The sequence below is a fragment of the Argentina silus genome, assembly GCF_951799395.1.
Source record: "Argentina silus genome assembly, chromosome: 15".
Classification (NCBI taxonomy): Eukaryota; Metazoa; Chordata; class Actinopteri; order Argentiniformes; family Argentinidae; genus Argentina; species Argentina silus.
In genome coordinates, this window is record NC_139669.1 from 5,309,055 (window position 1) to 5,326,025 (window position 16,971).

The following is a 16,971-nucleotide window of genomic DNA, read 5'->3' on the forward strand; positions in this document are numbered from 1 at the left end:
GGTAATAAATTCCACTAAAACCTGCTGCAAGTACCTGTTATTCTCCAAACAGTCTATTACATGTAATTTCGATCAATTCAAAACACAACATTATGTGCCCCCATGTGCATTTGCAATAGGGGGAAATTCCCCAAACTCCCAGGCCAAGTTTTCATGGAAATGTCTTTCCCTTTGCAACCCTAACTCTGGTACAGCCCAATCAGTATTAGAGCCATTGATACTGTACTGAATTAGTGTGACTGCATTATCTGACAGGTATCGTCTTCTAACGCGACCGGCGTCACCTGAACTACCTGTCTTGTGAGTTATCAGATCAGTGATGTCAGAGTCGCGCTATCTTTAGCTAATTTCACTTTGAATCACTTTTTACTTATTACTTATTTTTACAGTTTGTTGTTGCATACAATTACTTTACCCTGTGTGGTAAGTAGGCTAATGATGCTACTGAGATGAGACTGATAGTAGCAGTGTGTCGGCATGCAACGAAACCAGTGACTTATTTAAAAACATTTTCCTGCAGCAAAATCCTATTATTATTATTGAGCGGGACAATTTTTACAATTCATCACTTTCTAGGTAGGAAAGACATTGGAAAGAGATTGGTACTTCCTTTCTGACATGGCAGCATGGTTTGTATAGGTGTTGAAATGTATACTGCACAGACCCGTTGGAACGCCTCCCATGGCTGCTTACTTGCATGCATGCTTTCTGTTTTTGGAGACCACATTTAACACTTCAATAAAATAAGTGGACACAAATGGATTCTTAACATTACAACATTAAGATTATTTTATTCAACAACTTTAATTCAAGTACGGTAACAATGCAGTAGTTAAGGCACTTAAACATGAAATCATAACAAACAATACAAATAAAAAAAGTCAATAAATTCACTTTAATGATTCAGGCATAAGGTACCATGGCAATTAGGCATCAATCTTGTTCTTCTTTATAACGCAAGCATTGAGAGAAAAAACCTGTTATGAATCACAATTACAATCACACTCAATTACAAAATATATTTACAAAGACAGTGTGACATGTGCATTCTAAAACGTTGAGGTTATGTAATGCCTGCTTTGTCTCTTCTAGACTAGCAACTTGTTCTTCACGATGGTCTCACTTTTTTTTTACCATATTGTACAAAGGCAAAAAAAGAACATCAGGGCAAAATGAACAGCCAGGGCAGGTAGTGATAATACAAGCCACAGTACAGTAGGTGGTGTGGACCGGGGTATGAGGGAGGAAAATCTAGTTTCATCTGACCCCCCCCCCCCCCCCCCCCTCCTTCAAAAGGCAGGAGAAAGAACCATTATGAAAACACGTTGGGCTGGCCCATTAGTAAAACACCCAGAGAGAAAGTGAGCCTGGGGGAAGTCCCAGTTTGCTGGGTGAGTCAGTCAGTCAGTCAGCAGTCAAGTCAGTCCTAGAGGCCGGAGACACTTGGCAAGTTTCCCACACACCTGGCTCACTGTATCTGACCCAATGCTGCTCTCTCAAGGCAGTCTTTGTGCATCACTGCATATCTTAACAGAGTACATTCTTTGGTCTCCTGTGGCACCCTGGTTCTCTATGAGCACAGTGTATGTTCAGTAAAGACAGTGCCGTCTCCAGAGCGGTAAACCATTTCCCTTATCATTTGCCAAACAGTATTGTCTATATATCATGGCTTGACTCTGCATGCATGAATGTACTATTTAAATAAAATGATCACTGTGCCAATTTTGAAAGCTAGAACATTTCAGAATACCACTTGCTAAGCAGTTGTACAAGCAGTCCTGTACAGTCCAGTCCTGTTCCTTATCTGTGCCACTCCCAGTTTAACAGTCCTGGGTGGACAAAGGCATTAGATCTACCACACCTAGCAGTGGCTCCAGATTGCCATGTGGGAACCTTAGAACCCTCTCACGCTGCCTCCATGATGTCATCAACGATAGCCGTCTCCCGCTCCACCAGTTCGCTGGTGAGATCAGGGGGTTGTGGGTCCTGCGGTTCAACCGGTACCTCCGGCACCAGTACCATGGTGGCAGTGGTGCTGTAGGAGTGGGGGTGACTTTGGTGCCGCCCTCTGCTCCTCCTCTGAAAGCAGACACAGTGCAGGCAGTCGTGCACGTTGTGCTTGAAGAGGCGCCGGCAGGGGTGGCCGAACTGGTAGAAGAGCAGCATGAAGAGCACGGCCAGGCTGTAGCAGATCAGCAGCTGGGCCACCAGCAGCGGGGCGCACACATACTCGTAGAAGTCCGACTTGTAGAAGTACCACATCGTGATGAGCAGCGCGTTCTCTACAAAGCGCCCGCCGTAGTAGAGGGCCAGGCGGCCCCAGTGCTGCTTCTTTTCGATGAGGTCGCGGTGGCCCAAGTCCAGCTGCACGGCCGACCAGCAGAAGATGTTGATGCAGGCATAGAGGAAGATAAACAGGCAGAGTACCACCGTGGTGCCTAGCTTGCTGAAGTTCTTCTCTACATTCTCTGGCAGGCAGGACCCCCGCGCCCAGAACTCAGCCCAGGGCAAGAAGAAGAAGAAGAGCAGGTTGCCCAGGCCCACCGGGATCACCCAGTAGGTGAGCGCCGTGCTGAACAGCACCAGGGAGGTGACGCGTGTGGCGATCTCCAGACACCGCCACAGGATCATGCAGATGTAGGCCACCGGGCGCACCCGGACCTTGTAGTCGTCGTATCTGATGTTGATGGCCAGGATGCTGCACACCAGGGCGCCGTATGTGATGGAGATGAGGGTGATGATCATCAGAGCGACTGGGAAAAAACAGAGACAAACCACTGGTTAAACTATTATATTAACAACAGCAAAAACATAGCACGTTATTATTATGACGACATTGAGATGACCGCCTTACGTCTGGTGTTAATTATGTACTTCTCCTGGATGGTGGCATACAGCTGCAGGGTGAGCTGAGGGGTGGAGCCCAGGAAGGCCTGGATGACTGCGGTGCGTTTGAAGGCATTCCGGTGGGTGGCCAGCTTACGCTCCGAGTGTCCAATCTCCCACTCCATGGGCGTGCCCTGACCTTTCTTTAAGTGGATCTTCCTGGAGATGGTGACATACGGCTCCTCCTTTTTACCCGCCCGGAAGTAGACCACCAGAGCCTCAAAACACCTGAGAAGAAGAGGAGGGACAGTGAGAATAGAGTTATGCCTCAATACCACCAGAGGGCAGTACAGGCTAAACAAAACACAAGCAAGCCCATTTCTTGTTCTACTTGTCATTTTAGACAATGGACATATTGTACATTTTCATTCAATATTATTTATACATTTATTTAAATTTGAAAAACATTTATTTCATTAGTAGACATTAGACTTTATTAGAGGAATGATTATGTGGGTCCACTAATGGCAACCAAGAAGCTCACATGATAGCCTTCCTAACTCAATGAGTGAGTGAAACCTAAGAAGGGAGTGTTCCCTTTCCTTTTGCAAGGTAAATGCTTTCACTGTTCATAGGCAGGATGACATTTACATTCATCAAAAACAGCATAGTTGTTACCATATTTTACATCAGTTTATGTTGAAGTGTCATACATCGAGGTAGACACAGCCAAGCTTGATATACAAAACCAGGGGGATTCAGGGGGATTCACACTCACACAGTAAATCACACAGTACTGTGCTGGAATGTTGTCTTTCACTCCAAAACAACATCTCCTACTTTGGGCATGAGCTTAGAGGAGAGAGAGAGAGAGAGACACAGACACAGACAGACAGACAGACAGACAGACAGACAGACAGACAGACAGACAGACAGACAGACAGACAGACAGACAGACAGACAGACAGACAGACAGACAGACAGACAGACAGACAGACAGACAGACACACACACACACACACACACACACACACACACACACAATGAGGATTCACTTCCCTAGCTGCACTATGGGACCCCTCTGACTTACACTCCACACCCAGCAGTCAGCCATTTTCAGCTGATGTTGTTTCAGCTGCTGTGTTAAGGAATCACGTTCACTGTGACCTTACATGAGCCTTTGCCTTTTATTTCAACTTGCCATGGGACATTAGGGAGGGGAGGGGGAGGATCTTGTTGTCATGCACAAGCTGCTCCTTATCTCTGTGTCGGCATACAGAGCAGGGTCATCTTGTCTGCCTTTTATGCCTGTCTCTGTGAAGGTCTATAGAGAGGGAGGGAGTGGGTAGCCAGCCCCACGGCTATGATTTACTGACTGCCCTTGAAGGAAACTTGGCATCACAATCACAATGCACTGAGAATGCATGCGGATGTCAGCCCAGCGAGCCAGACTGCACTTAAGGTACTGTAACAGCACTGGGAGAGACGGTACATTTCACTGAACAGAAAAGCATGGCTGAGGAAACGATTAGCTGACACGGTCAATATGTCTGCGGTCTGTCCACAGCAGCATTTTATGGTGCCATCGTCATGCAAAGTGCCTACTGCTGGGAAATCACACACTGACAAGAAAAATCAGTTCTCTCTCTGCTCGGCGTAATTGCCAAGAGAGCAAAGTGAAACACAAAACACACACAAGAAGGGACTGTCTTCTCGATCAAGCAACTAGAATTTCAACAGTATGTCAACATCAGCGCACTAGTTTGTCAACATCTAGTATGTCAACATCGGCATCGGGAGGAAATGCTCTTTGAGATACAGTAGATTGTCACCCTGTTTTGGTTAAGAGACATTGGGCATAACCAAACAGATCCTGTGGTTCTTAAACAGATCTATTTTGACTTTGAACTATTTTGACCTGACACTTCCGTTTTAGAATAACAACAACGCTTACCTGTTAACATTGTTACAGTGTTGCATGCTGTGACTTGAATACTATGAGTAAGTAAGTGTGTTTGTAGCTCTCTGCCTTAGGGGAGGATCATATTCTCTCAGGGACAAGCCATGACATGGCCCTCCACCCTAAACAGGAAACTTGACTTCACACAGAGATTCCAAGTTGACCATGTTCCATGACATCTTATCCACATAGAGATAGATTAAGAGTTAAAAGTGTATAAAGCTCAATTTAGCATGTAGGTCAACAGGCATCATCGTTTATGGACATATGAGGCATACTATGATGTGTAATCCCTGACCAAAACTGCTTGAGTTGCAGAATTGCATTCCTTATCTTTTCCAAAGACATGGCATCTGTACCGCAACATTTGAAGTTTGGCCTGAGTTGCTAGGAAACCTGTAGTATTGTGCAGATGCAGCAGCTGATCAGTAATGACATCACCCCCAAGCTCCACAGGAAGCACCCTTATAAGGTAGTTCTGGTCTGTGGGAGTAACAGTTTCTGCACAGCTGTTTAACTGCCATTTCATTCAGTTTCAAGGTAGACTTAGAGAATAGTTATAATATGCTACATTATGACAAACGCTTGTGTAGACAAACTACTTGAAATGTAAACTCTCAGTCTGTGTACTGCTTATCGGGTTGGTTTATCCCCCTTTGACACAGTCAACTCACTTACCAATTAAATACTGTTTGAGGGAGGACAACCAGGGGGGGTAATGATACGCTTCCTCTTAGAGGGAATGACATCCCGAGACCTTCCGATTCTGTCGTGTATAATCATAGAACTGTAGCACAACGAAACCCTGACCCTGATCCATTTAGCCTTCACTGCAAACCAAAAGGGCTGCTCAGTATCGCAACCGTGAGGGTGAGAGCTCCCATGACTGTAAACAGTGTGCCAGTAACATGCCATGTTGGGTTGGCAAATGCCTGCTGGCCAGCAGACAGAATTTGCCTACATGGGTGGAACCAATACAGTCAGTGCTCAGTCCTCAGGTTTAAGAAGATGCTGTACTGTGAAATTTGGTGTGTGATCTTAAAATGTAAAATAGAAAGCAGTAAATCTCCTGCTCTCTTTGTGGGAATCTCAGGGGAAATCACACACACGGCTGCTTCCGAGTCCCAGTAGTTCAAGCAGATATTTGAATATTGGACACAGTGGTTGGAGCAGATAGTCACCTTCACTTCTAATGGTTCATATTCACTTGCAATGTCAAAAGATATCATGCCGAAAGTCTAGTAAAGCACAGTATTTCTATATGTCTTTCTGTATGGAATGGAAGCCATGCAGAGCTGTGTCTGTCGATATACTGCACTGTGTCTGTCGACATACTGTACTGCCACACCCTCATCCAGCTAATACAGTGAATCAGATCCTATTCAACCAAAAGACTCATCATTGACGAATCAAAGTCCAGCATTATTATCAAGATATACAGGAGCCTTGGATTTCACCACACCACACCAAACCACAGCAGACTCCACCCTCAAACTTAACAGTTGAAAATAATTAGTCATTGTTTGTACAACACGTTGGACACATGACACCCACCGCTGTGGGGTAAGAGAGCGTGTTTGGTAAAAGGATACACAGCCATGGGGATTTTTAGAGTAAGAGCACCAATGGGAGCCTCCAAGTGAAGGTATCTTACTCAAAATAGGGAAGGACTTGTTATGAGTTACATGTCTCATTCAGCCAACTAGATAAGTGAAACTAATGAACATAAGGATGCCCATCCAATTCTACATTGCAATGAATGGAACTGTGCATCGTCTTAGATCAGGTCAAACATGCCTAACAGCGAGGAACCCAATTAGAGGGTCTGGCTTAGTAGGATGAGGAGACAGAGAACCAGCATGTAGGTCAACAGGCATCATCAAATGAGAGGGGCTAAACCACTAATCCACATCTGGCCAAACCGGTCTGCAGAGGGCGGGTAATACAGGTAATACGAGTCCACATCATAAAGCATCCACTTTCCACGGAGGTTTTTTTTTTAGCCTATTCCATGGCCCGTCTCACCATACCTACCTAATGACAGGGCCCAGGAGTAGGAGATGCATGAAGAGGACCAGCGGACGGTCTCTTCCCAAGTCTCTGTGAATGAAAGTCAGCGTCAGTTGAGTCAATATAGCAGGCACCAACATGAAGGTGATGGTGAACCCCATCCAGATGTCGTCATTGCTCTTGTGGTACATGCTGCAGACAAGCGACGCGCAGACAAATTCAGCACAATACAACAAGGTGGCAATCACCACGCTGAAAGGGGGCTGAATATTACTGTGGTTGACAACCAACATCATCTCTCCGTTGTCTGGCAGGTGAGATTCGATTTGGGATTGCTCGAAATCCGAGATTTCCCTTTCGACTGGGTCGCACTGTTCCTCCATTGTAAATGTGGACATATGGATAAAACAATGTCAGAAAGTGGAGCGTAAATGTTTACGCAGAAACATGTAGTCTACAGAGTGCGCCGACTGTCTTAATACGAATCCTTCAGCAAAGGTTTTATGCAGAGCAGGTTATCCAGTCGAATCGAAGTGAGTCTTCTCTCACGCAACATGTTTGTAAACAACCCCCTTCAAAAGAAAGTTTCCTTGTAAATGCATGTTTACTTCGATAGATTCCGTTCCCTTCCACTTATCCACCCACCCAAAAGTCGAGTACTTTATCACATGGCATATTCTTTCTTTGTGCACCGCACAGACAGTTTCTAGGGCTATGTATAAAACAAATACGTGGCATTACCACCCCGTGTGGCCATCATGAAAATAAATGTTGTTTATGTAGAAACCCCCACCCATGTCCTATCCCTGAAGTCTCTGATCTTCCAAATCGAAGCCCGTTGCCGCACACAGTGTAAACACATACTTTCACAGTGTCAAAGATTGAAAGTTTCCAGCGCAAAAGTAATTGATATAGGCGTCCTAATCATGGGCGCAGTGCCCCCTTGATTTCAAAGCGACGTGGACTTATTTGTCCTCCTGGTTGTCCCACTTAAACTGGGATAATTAATCTTCTGTAGGGTCCCATGCATTGCAGAATGTCAATGCACTTGTGTGTCCCGTAGATCAAGAAAATCTGGTGTGTCTGAACACGCTTGGCTTGCTCGTGGAGTGCTCTATCTTTCTCACCGCCCCTGGGTCCTAAAGTCCCTCTGGTGGTCGCCGTATCACTGTGCGCAGCTGTGCGTCAGAATGTGACGGTGCATGCATTGATATTTTAGGAAAGTAGATCATAGAAAACATGAAGAGACAAAAGAGATACAAACAGAAGATGAGTGGTTAACTGATGATCTTTGGTCCCAGATTTAATAAGAAGAGGAGGAAATAGACTCTGACCTTTATGGCTTCTCCAGAATATAACATCTAGAATGGATGACTGCACTCTGACAATAATTATGTGCTATATAAGAAGTGTCTCTCAAACTTTGGAAAATGTATGACTATGATTACATGAGAGCTTGGCAGCGAACATTAAAGCTTTTCTGTCTATAATGTACAGGTACAGGTCTTTTTCGCTTAGTTTTCACAGTGACTGTGTGTTGTACTGGGCAAGTGCAAAGACCGGTTGTCCTCCCTTTTTAGGCTACACCCCTCTGACAGACTTGGCCTTTTGACAACTCTAGAGCTACAGTATGTGAAACAGAGCCATGAGAACATGTGCAGTCGACAGGCCTCCTCATTTGAAGGGTTGTATTTCAAGGGTTGACTTATGCCTACGGTATGAATTAGAATTTGCTATAGGCTGTCAGTTTGTTTTGCATTACTGAAGTCACAACATTTAGACGACAGTGTTTTCTGTTTGCCCAGCTCAGCTATTATGCAAACAGGGATTATCACATTTGGAAAGCGTATGGGAAGAATCCCATCTGCTCCATTTTCTACTTCCTCTGAATCATTCCAATTGCAGAAGTCTATTTTCTTTTCAAAACATACTATGATTCGTCTGTCATTTCAAATTAAGGAACTCTTTGTTCTAATTGACAAGGCATCACAAATGTAGCTCTTTGGCACAGTTGCCCATGGCTAAACCGAAATATGAAAATCACTCCCATAATCCCATAAACTTGGGGGCAGTGTAAATCCCAGCCAGTGACTTGAGCCCTGCATTGTGAATGGGCTCTACTGCAGTCTGCTGAAAGCCTGTTATTATTAATTCATGTGTGTGGCGAGACATTGGTGTGGGTCAGTGACTGCAGACTGACGAAGCTGTTTACTCTGTGGAAGCTTGGGGGCAGTGTAAGACTGAGGCTCTGTCATTATCATCTTAGGAGGACCCCACCCTATACACAGCTCCACTAGCCAATCAGATCAGCCAAATGGTTCTGCTTTATTTCTTCATTGAAAGAAAAACTGAAGACAGTTCAGGCTCGGAGTCAAACAAATTCAGCCTGAAACAATCCACTCTGAAGTTAGCCAAGGCAGATAAAGGTTACATTGTTCGATATTCGGTAGGCCACACTGAAGCCTTCGCCAGGAGCCTGATCCTTAGAGACATACACAATTCAGCTGTTAGGTCTCTCAGAGACATGTTAGGTATGTGGGAGTGGGTGTGGGTGGAGTATGACCACTGTGCTGAGCTGCTGCTGCTGCTGCTGCTGCTGCTGTGTGTGTGTGTGTGTGTGTGTGTGTGTGTGTGTGTGTGTGTGTGTGTGTGTGTGTGTGTGTGTGTGTGTGTGTGCGTGCGTGTTACTGACAGCTGACGCAGGGATGTGGTCAGAGCTTCGGATGCGTCTAGTCAGCAGATGAAGGCCATGCCCGATTGGACATTTGGATAATGAGTTAACGAGATAAAGCCTTTACACAAAAGGCACTTCCTGGATATGTTGTTCCTGGCATGCTGCAGTTCGTTGTCGTCAAGTAAACAAACGTTGATTTACTATGAAAAGTAAACTAACTTCTATTGACTATGAAAACATATGCTACAACACAGCCTTAAGCACAGCTTAATGGATCAATGTTTTTATTTTTTTATTTTATTAAAATTTTATTAAATTAGAACTTCTTCACTGATTAGACAGTATATAGTATGGCCTCTTTATAGGCATAAAGTCTTCTTACTATCTCATAATGATCCTGATTCATTATCAGCCATTTGGAGCTAGTAAAAAAAACACAAAGACCTAACATTCTCAAGGCATTCTTATATCAAGGCATTATAAAGGCTTGTACAGCACACTCCTATAACAAATAATAACACATTATACCTGTTGACTTTCAGTAAAGTCTTACTGAATAATCTATATGTGGGGGGACATGCAGCGTTCGGCCTGTAGAGGGAGCTACAGGACCGTGGCCAGGGTGGTGTTGGAGCAATTCCTCACAGGGCTCCCGGCCCGGACCGCCGCCTGGGTCCAGTACCACCGGCCCCAGGATCTCGCGGCCGCCGTTACCTTGGCGGAGGACCATCTCTCCCTCCCGCCGCAGGAGCCCCGACGACCAACCCCGGCCCCGCACCAGGGGGCGGGGGTCCGGCGCCCGGACGGAGCCTCGCTGACGTAACCCTGGCCACGGTCCTGTAGCTCCCTCTACAGGCCGAACGCTGCATGTCCCCCCACACTATACTTACAGGAAGTAGAGTAACAAGCAAATAGAGATGCAGGCACACAGAAAACAGATCATGATCCCGGTGGGTAAGAACTCCTGGGGTCCCGGTGCCTCTACTACTTCGCCAAAAAACGTCATGTTGCACACATGACAAGGAAAAGTTGCAGTCCAGACCTACGGTGGTGATGTATTTACTCACTCCAAAATGCTAAGAGACCCCAAAAATACCGTGGCTGCCCTCCTGAGGGGCTCATTGTTCGGGTCTAACCTCTCATCGTCTCTCCACCAGCGACGCTCTGAGGGCAGCCCCTTCATCTCGTGCCTTTTGTAGGAGTCATTCAATCCGTGTCTCCCTTGACCTTGTGCCATGCAATATTCAGGGCCTCTTCTCCTCTGGCTCAGCTTCCATTCCTGGATCTGGTGTCGCTGCCTCTCAGACTGGTTGGAAACAGGGACAGTTCAGTTAGTGCTGTTTGAATACATAAATAACACCTCAGTGCTTGATTGTATAACACACAAGCTGTTTGCATCGTACTGTACTGTACCTGTGTCTCACATGAAGAGATGATATGGTTCATCATGACTCCACCAGCGTTGGAACCAGAGGCTAATGGGGTGGTAGGGAAACCTCTCTGTTCACGGTGGCTCATCAAACTGGAAGGGGATACCTGCAATGGTAATGACACCTTAACATCCTCCATTCCATGAGGAAGGCTGTCTTACAACTATCAAGAACACATGCATGTGCACATGCTATACGCACATGCTATACGCACACACACACACACACACACACACACACACACACACACACACACACACACACACACACACACACACTCATGTGCACACACACACCTGCTTGGGACATGCCCTTTGGAGCTGGTCCCTCAGGGCAATTAGATGTTGTTGCTCATCATCTAACCTCTTCAGCTCCCTTTGCTCCTTCGACAGCCTTTGCTTCAAGTACATCTCTTTGGCACAAAGTCTGTTGTAAGCTGTCAACGTTTGGGAAGTGAAGTTACAGTTTATATGTTTAGAATGTTAACATTTGAATGTTATAGTGTCATAGATCATTAGACTGCTCTTTGTGTAATTTGTTTACTAAAGCCCTTAAAGGCACAGCAGCACCCCTGTAATATCCACCACTATTGTGTGTTAGACACTGTGATGTAGTGACTCAGCGTTACCCATCTTTTCTGTTAGGTCAATGCTATTTGCATTAGGTTTTACTCAATCCGTGGTGTTCAGGGTTTACCCACTTGTTTAAAAAATCTGATTTAAAGATGGCATAAATGTGTACTTCGCTCTATGACCTGTGAGAGGCAGCAATGTTTCTAAAAGTGTCTAAGCCGCTATATCAGTAGGCTATCAACCTGCACACTATGATAGGCTAATATTAAAGACCAAAAACTAAGTTTTAAGCGAGAAGTTATGGGTTGTCAAAAGCCGCAAAAGACAGGAAATTATAAATGAGCACCACCACCCATAACTTCACCTTTGCACTAACAAGGTTTTCCAGCGCACAGCTTTGAAAATGTGTTATCCGAGGGTTTGGGAACCTTATATTCATTTAACAGCACACTTCGTCGTTAATTATTCATTACATATCCAGTCCATTTGGTGTTATAATTTACAACAACCACAAGATCAACCAAGACAAGGTTTGCATGGTCAACTGTTTGGCAAAAGAGGGAAACAAATGTGATGACAGCGAACTTCGTTTGTTGCCCTCTATCGGCCTCTGGTGGACACATTCTGAACAACAAGACGTTGTTGTGAAACGAGATCTGCAATTTAAGCTAATTATACTATTAAATGTCCATGTAGGCCGATGTTTGTCGTGTATCTGAAAGAAAGGCAAAGTTCTCATACATAATCCGAGCACCAATGTGTACTTTAATTAAAATTAAGTAATTTTGTTTCAGAATTAGTGTTGAATAATAACCTAGATTATATATATCTATAGGGACTGATAGAATTAAAACTCATAACTTTATTCTGTAATCCATGATCTGCATGATCAATGCATCTCACACATTAATTGTGAGTTATACAAGCATTGTGATTGGCCAAGAAGCATTTCAGCTATAACGATATCCACAATATCAGCACAGCTACCCCAGCCTTGCAAAATGTATACAGCAAACTCAAGATATCGTAGCTTTTTAAAATATTTCAATAAATAGACTGCCAGGGGCCTCACAGCACATTTTGGGTCATTCAGGCTAACCAAAATTGGCTCACTAACTCCTTTTGTGACATACATTCAGCCCGGCATTACATTGAGATGTTAAACTGAACAGAAAGTGTTTTTCTCATACTCAGGACACAGCTAGAGCCTGTTGAGGAGTGGCAGTACCGATGTCATGTGCTGCACTGTGAATTTCAGCCCGTCACCCACCTAGGAGGTTAATCCAGCTATGCTCATGTGTCATTAAAACAGGAGTAGTCCCATTAAAATGCCTTCACATTGGAACAACTTCCACTCTGCATCTCCATGTTTTGGAAGACGCACCCTTCCCCTCACAGTAAAAGCTCCTAAGAAAAGAAACCAGTACACTTCAGGATTTGTTTTTTTAAAAGTGATTCTTTTTATTTTACACAGCAGGACACCTTCCTTGGCAGGCAAGGCCAATCTTTGAATACTGAAAATGGCCAGCCAAGGCTTGACATAGCTTTGGGTATGAGGACACTGCATTCAAATCTAGACATCACTGGATCCAATTGGAGCCCTTGCTGTAGGAGCTGTGGGTACAATGAGGCAATTAAAATGAAGAAAAGGTACTTTTCATTTGTAAAGTGATTCAAAGCCTTGATGCATCATACCCTTTTGTGCCTGATCCAAAGACTGGCTGGTAGCCAGGCTGGGGCTGGAAGCTGCTCTGGGGCTTGGGCTGGAAGCTGGTCTGGGGCTTGGGCTGGAAGCTGGTCTGGGGCTTGGGCTGGAAGCTGGTCTGGGGCTTGGGCTGGAAGCTGGTCTGGGGCTTGGGCTGGAAGCTGGTCTGGGGCTTGGGCTGGAAGCTGGTCTGGGGCTTGGGCTGGAAGCTGGTCTGGGGCTTGGGCTGGAAGCTGGTCTGGGGTTGGGGCTGGGGCTTGTAACCAGATTGTGTGTTACTATTAAAGCTGCGTGGGCCAAGACCACCTTTGCTCTGGAAGCTGCTTTGAGGCTTGGGCTGGAAGCTGGTCTGGGGCTGGGGCTTGTAACCAGATTGTGTGTTATTATTAAAGCTGCGTGGGCCAAGACCACCTTTGCTCTGGAAGCTGCTTTGAGGCTTGGGCTGGAAGCTGGTCTGGGGCTTGGGCTGGAAGCTGCTCTGGGGCTTGGGCTGGAAGCTGCTCTGGGGCTTGGGCTGGAAGCTGCTCTGGGGCTGGGGCTTGTAACCAGATTGTGTGTTATTATTAAAGCTGCGTGGGCCAAGACCACCTTTGCTCTGGAAGCTGCTTTGAGGCTTGGGCTGGAAGCTGGTCTGCGGCTTGGGCTGGAAGCTGCTCTGGGGCTTGGGCTGGAAGCTGCTCTGGGGCTTGGGCTGGAAGCTGCTCTGGGGCTTGGGCTTGTAACCAGATTGTGTGTTACTATTAAAGCTGCGTGGGCCAAGACCACCTTTGCTCTGGAAGCTGCTCTGAGGCTTGGGCTGGAAGCTGCTCTGAGGGTGGTAGCTGCTCTGGGGATGGAAGCTGCTCTGGGGATGGAAGCTGCTCTGGGGCTTGGGCTGGAAGCTGCTCTGGGGCTTGGGCTGGAAGCTGCTCTGGGGCTTGGGCTTGTAACCAGATTGTGTGTTACTATTAAAGCTGCGTGGGCCAAGACCACCTTTGCTCTGGAAGCTGCTCTGAGGCTTGGGCTGGAAGCTGCTCTGAGGGTGGTAGCTGCTCTGGGGATGGAAGCTGCTCTGGGGATGGAAGCTGCTCTGAGGCTTGGGCTGGAAGCTGCTCTGAGGGTGGTAGCTGCTCTGGGGATGGAAGCTGCTCTGAGGCTTGGGCTGGAAGCTGCTCTGAGGGTGGTAGCTGCTCTGGGGATGGAAGCTGCTCTGGGGCTTGGGCTGGAAGCTGCTCCGGGGCTTGGGCTGGAAGCTGCTCTGGGGCTTGAAGCTGCTCTGGGGCTTGGGCTGGAAGCTGCTCTGGGGCTGGGGCTTGTAACCAGATTGTGTGTTACTATTAAAGCTGCGTGGGCCAAGACCACCTTTGCTCTGGAAGCTGCTTTGAGGCTTGGGCTGGAAGCTGGTCTGGGGCTGGAAGCTGCTCTGGGGCTTGGGCTGGAAGCTGCTCTGGGGCTTGGGCTGGAAGCTGCTCTGGGGCTTGGGCTGGAAGCTGCTTTGAGGCTTGTAACCAGATTGTGTGTTACTATTAAAGCTGCGTGGGCCAAGACCACCTTTGCTCTGGAAGCTGCTCTGAGGCTTGGGCTGGAAGCTGCTCTGGGGATGGAAGCTGCTCTGGGGATGGAAGCTGCTCTGGGGCTTGGGCTGGAAGCTGCTCTGGGGATGGAAGCTGCTCTGGGGCTTGGGCTGGAAGCTGCTCTGGGGATGGAAGCTGCTCTGGGGCTTGGGCTGGAAGCTGCTCTGGGGCTTGGGCTGGAAGCTGCTCTGGGGCTTGGGCTGGAAGCTGCTCTGCGGCTTGTAGCCCGTTTGGGGCAGAGGCTTAAGACTGTTGGAGGCACCACTCTGAGAACTACTTGGGCCATAGCTAAAGCTTGAATCATGGCTGATATATGGAGACTCATAGCTATTTGAGGCAACCCCTCTGTGATCATAGTTTTGGCTGCTAAAGGGGAGATTATCACCATAATTTCCTCCTAGGGCCCATCCAGATCTGTGAGCTAAAGACAAGAACACAATTATTCCCACCACCAGTTTTGCACACATTAATAAGCTGATCTGTTTAGTCTAAATGGAGCCAGTCTTACCATTCTCTGCTGTAGCATGACAGTGGCCAAAAGCTAACAATGACAGCAAAGTAATCCTAATGGGAAAGTTCAAAGTTCACAAGACACATCAATGCAAGTACACTTAACAATGGATCTAACACATCAGACAGTGATTGAAATAATCAAGAGAATGTACCTCATACAAAATTCCACAGCTTTTGCCATACTTCCGTTTAGACCAGACTACAACAGAACCTGAGTCCAACTGGCACCTTCCAAGTAACCGTAAACAGTGTCTTGCCACACCACCTTGTACCATGTGAAGGAACTGTGCTCTTCTTATACCTTTACTTTGTGCCGTTCATGACACAAAGCTCTGGGCCAAGCTCTGGGGCCCTGGTTGATTAGGTAGATTGAGAACAGCTTCTAAGAAGGAGGAATTAACTAATTAAACAGGCTATCAATTAAGTGTTCAATGATGGCCATCTTCAACAGCAATGTCTTCTTTTTGTTGAAGTCTGTAATCGGTCGTGTTTTCTCTCTCCATTGGTTTGGTCTTGAAATGGTTTGTTTACTGTAATCTATTGCATGCGTTATGTAGGGTGCAACATTTGACTGCTTTCATAAACTAGGCCTAAGTAAACTGCTTTGATAAACTCAATACTTTAAGGTGTGCTTCAAATGAAGATGATCATAATGCTAGAATTCCATGTTTTATGACATTGCATTTAGTGAAGTAATGGTTTGCAACTCTACAATCTCTGGGTAATAGCAGTGTACAGCTCAAAAAAAAAACATGTTATTGCATTGTTTATCAGCGTTATTCATTTAAAATGAATCAGAAATGTTCCCCTCGCTGGCCATCATTTACCAAGTTGACCATACAGTACCAGTCAAAAGTTTGGACACACCTTGCCAAGAGTGTGCAAAGCTGTCAGCAAAGCAAAAAGTGGCTACTTTGAAGAATCTAAAATATAAAACATATTCTGGTTTGTTTAACACTTTTTTGTTTACTACATTATTCCATATGTGTTCCTTCATAGTTTTGATGTCTTCAATATTAATCTACAATGTAAAAAATAAGAAAAAACATTGAATGAGAAGGTGTGTCCAAACTTTTGACTGGTACTGTATGTGATTTTACTGACTTTTTATTGTGAAAGATGTAATGCTTCTGACCCTGTCCCTGTATCTCCACTTCTCCCCACATCCACTCCATCTCTCCCTTCCTCTTCCTCTTTCATCACTCTCTATCTACATCCTTCCGTCCCTTCCCTCATTCTTTCCCTCTCTCAGGTGAGTTGTTGGATGAGACCGTAAGGTGTGTGACTTATCTGAATGTGTTGGAACTGGGGATGCACTGTGGTTCCTCCTAAGTCAAAATATTGTGTCTGCTGCCCCCTGCTGGTAGACTGACCACAGTGGAGCTACCTCCACTGTGGTCAGTCTACCAGCAGGGGGCAGCAGACACAATATTTTAAAGAAGCTGCTCTGGGGCTTGGGCTGGAAGCTGCTCTGGGGCTGGAAGCTGCTCTGAGCCTTGGGCTGGAGACTGCAGACTCTCAGGTAGTTTTAACGACTACATTTGGATCCCCTCCATCTACTATTGCTTAGCTTGTTGAGGTTAGATAGATATCGATAGATGTTATATTTCTATATGTAGAACCACAATGGTATAACAGGTAGATGGGCTCCAAAGCTGTGAAGGGTGTTTAACTCAGCCATTTTGTTCATACATATTTGATGCTGTTTCAACAGATGAATCAGGTATG

General features: G+C 45.9%; 1 protein-coding gene across 1 annotated transcript; it reads right to left on the minus strand.

Annotated features, from left to right (window-relative positions):
* Positions 1 to 779: 779 nt before the first annotated feature.
* On the minus strand, positions 780 to 7,848 carry xkrx (XK related X-linked). The gene is made up of 3 exons (XM_083686193.1): positions 6,821 to 7,848; positions 2,855 to 3,114; positions 780 to 2,753 (listed from the first exon to the last, which is right to left on the minus strand). The coding sequence occupies exons 1-3, from the start codon at positions 7,192 to 7,194 to the stop codon at positions 1,906 to 1,908; spliced, it is 1,482 nt and encodes a 493-aa protein (XP_083542319.1). The 5' UTR covers positions 7,195 to 7,848; the 3' UTR covers positions 780 to 1,905.
* Positions 7,849 to 16,971: the final 9,123 nt, after the last annotated feature.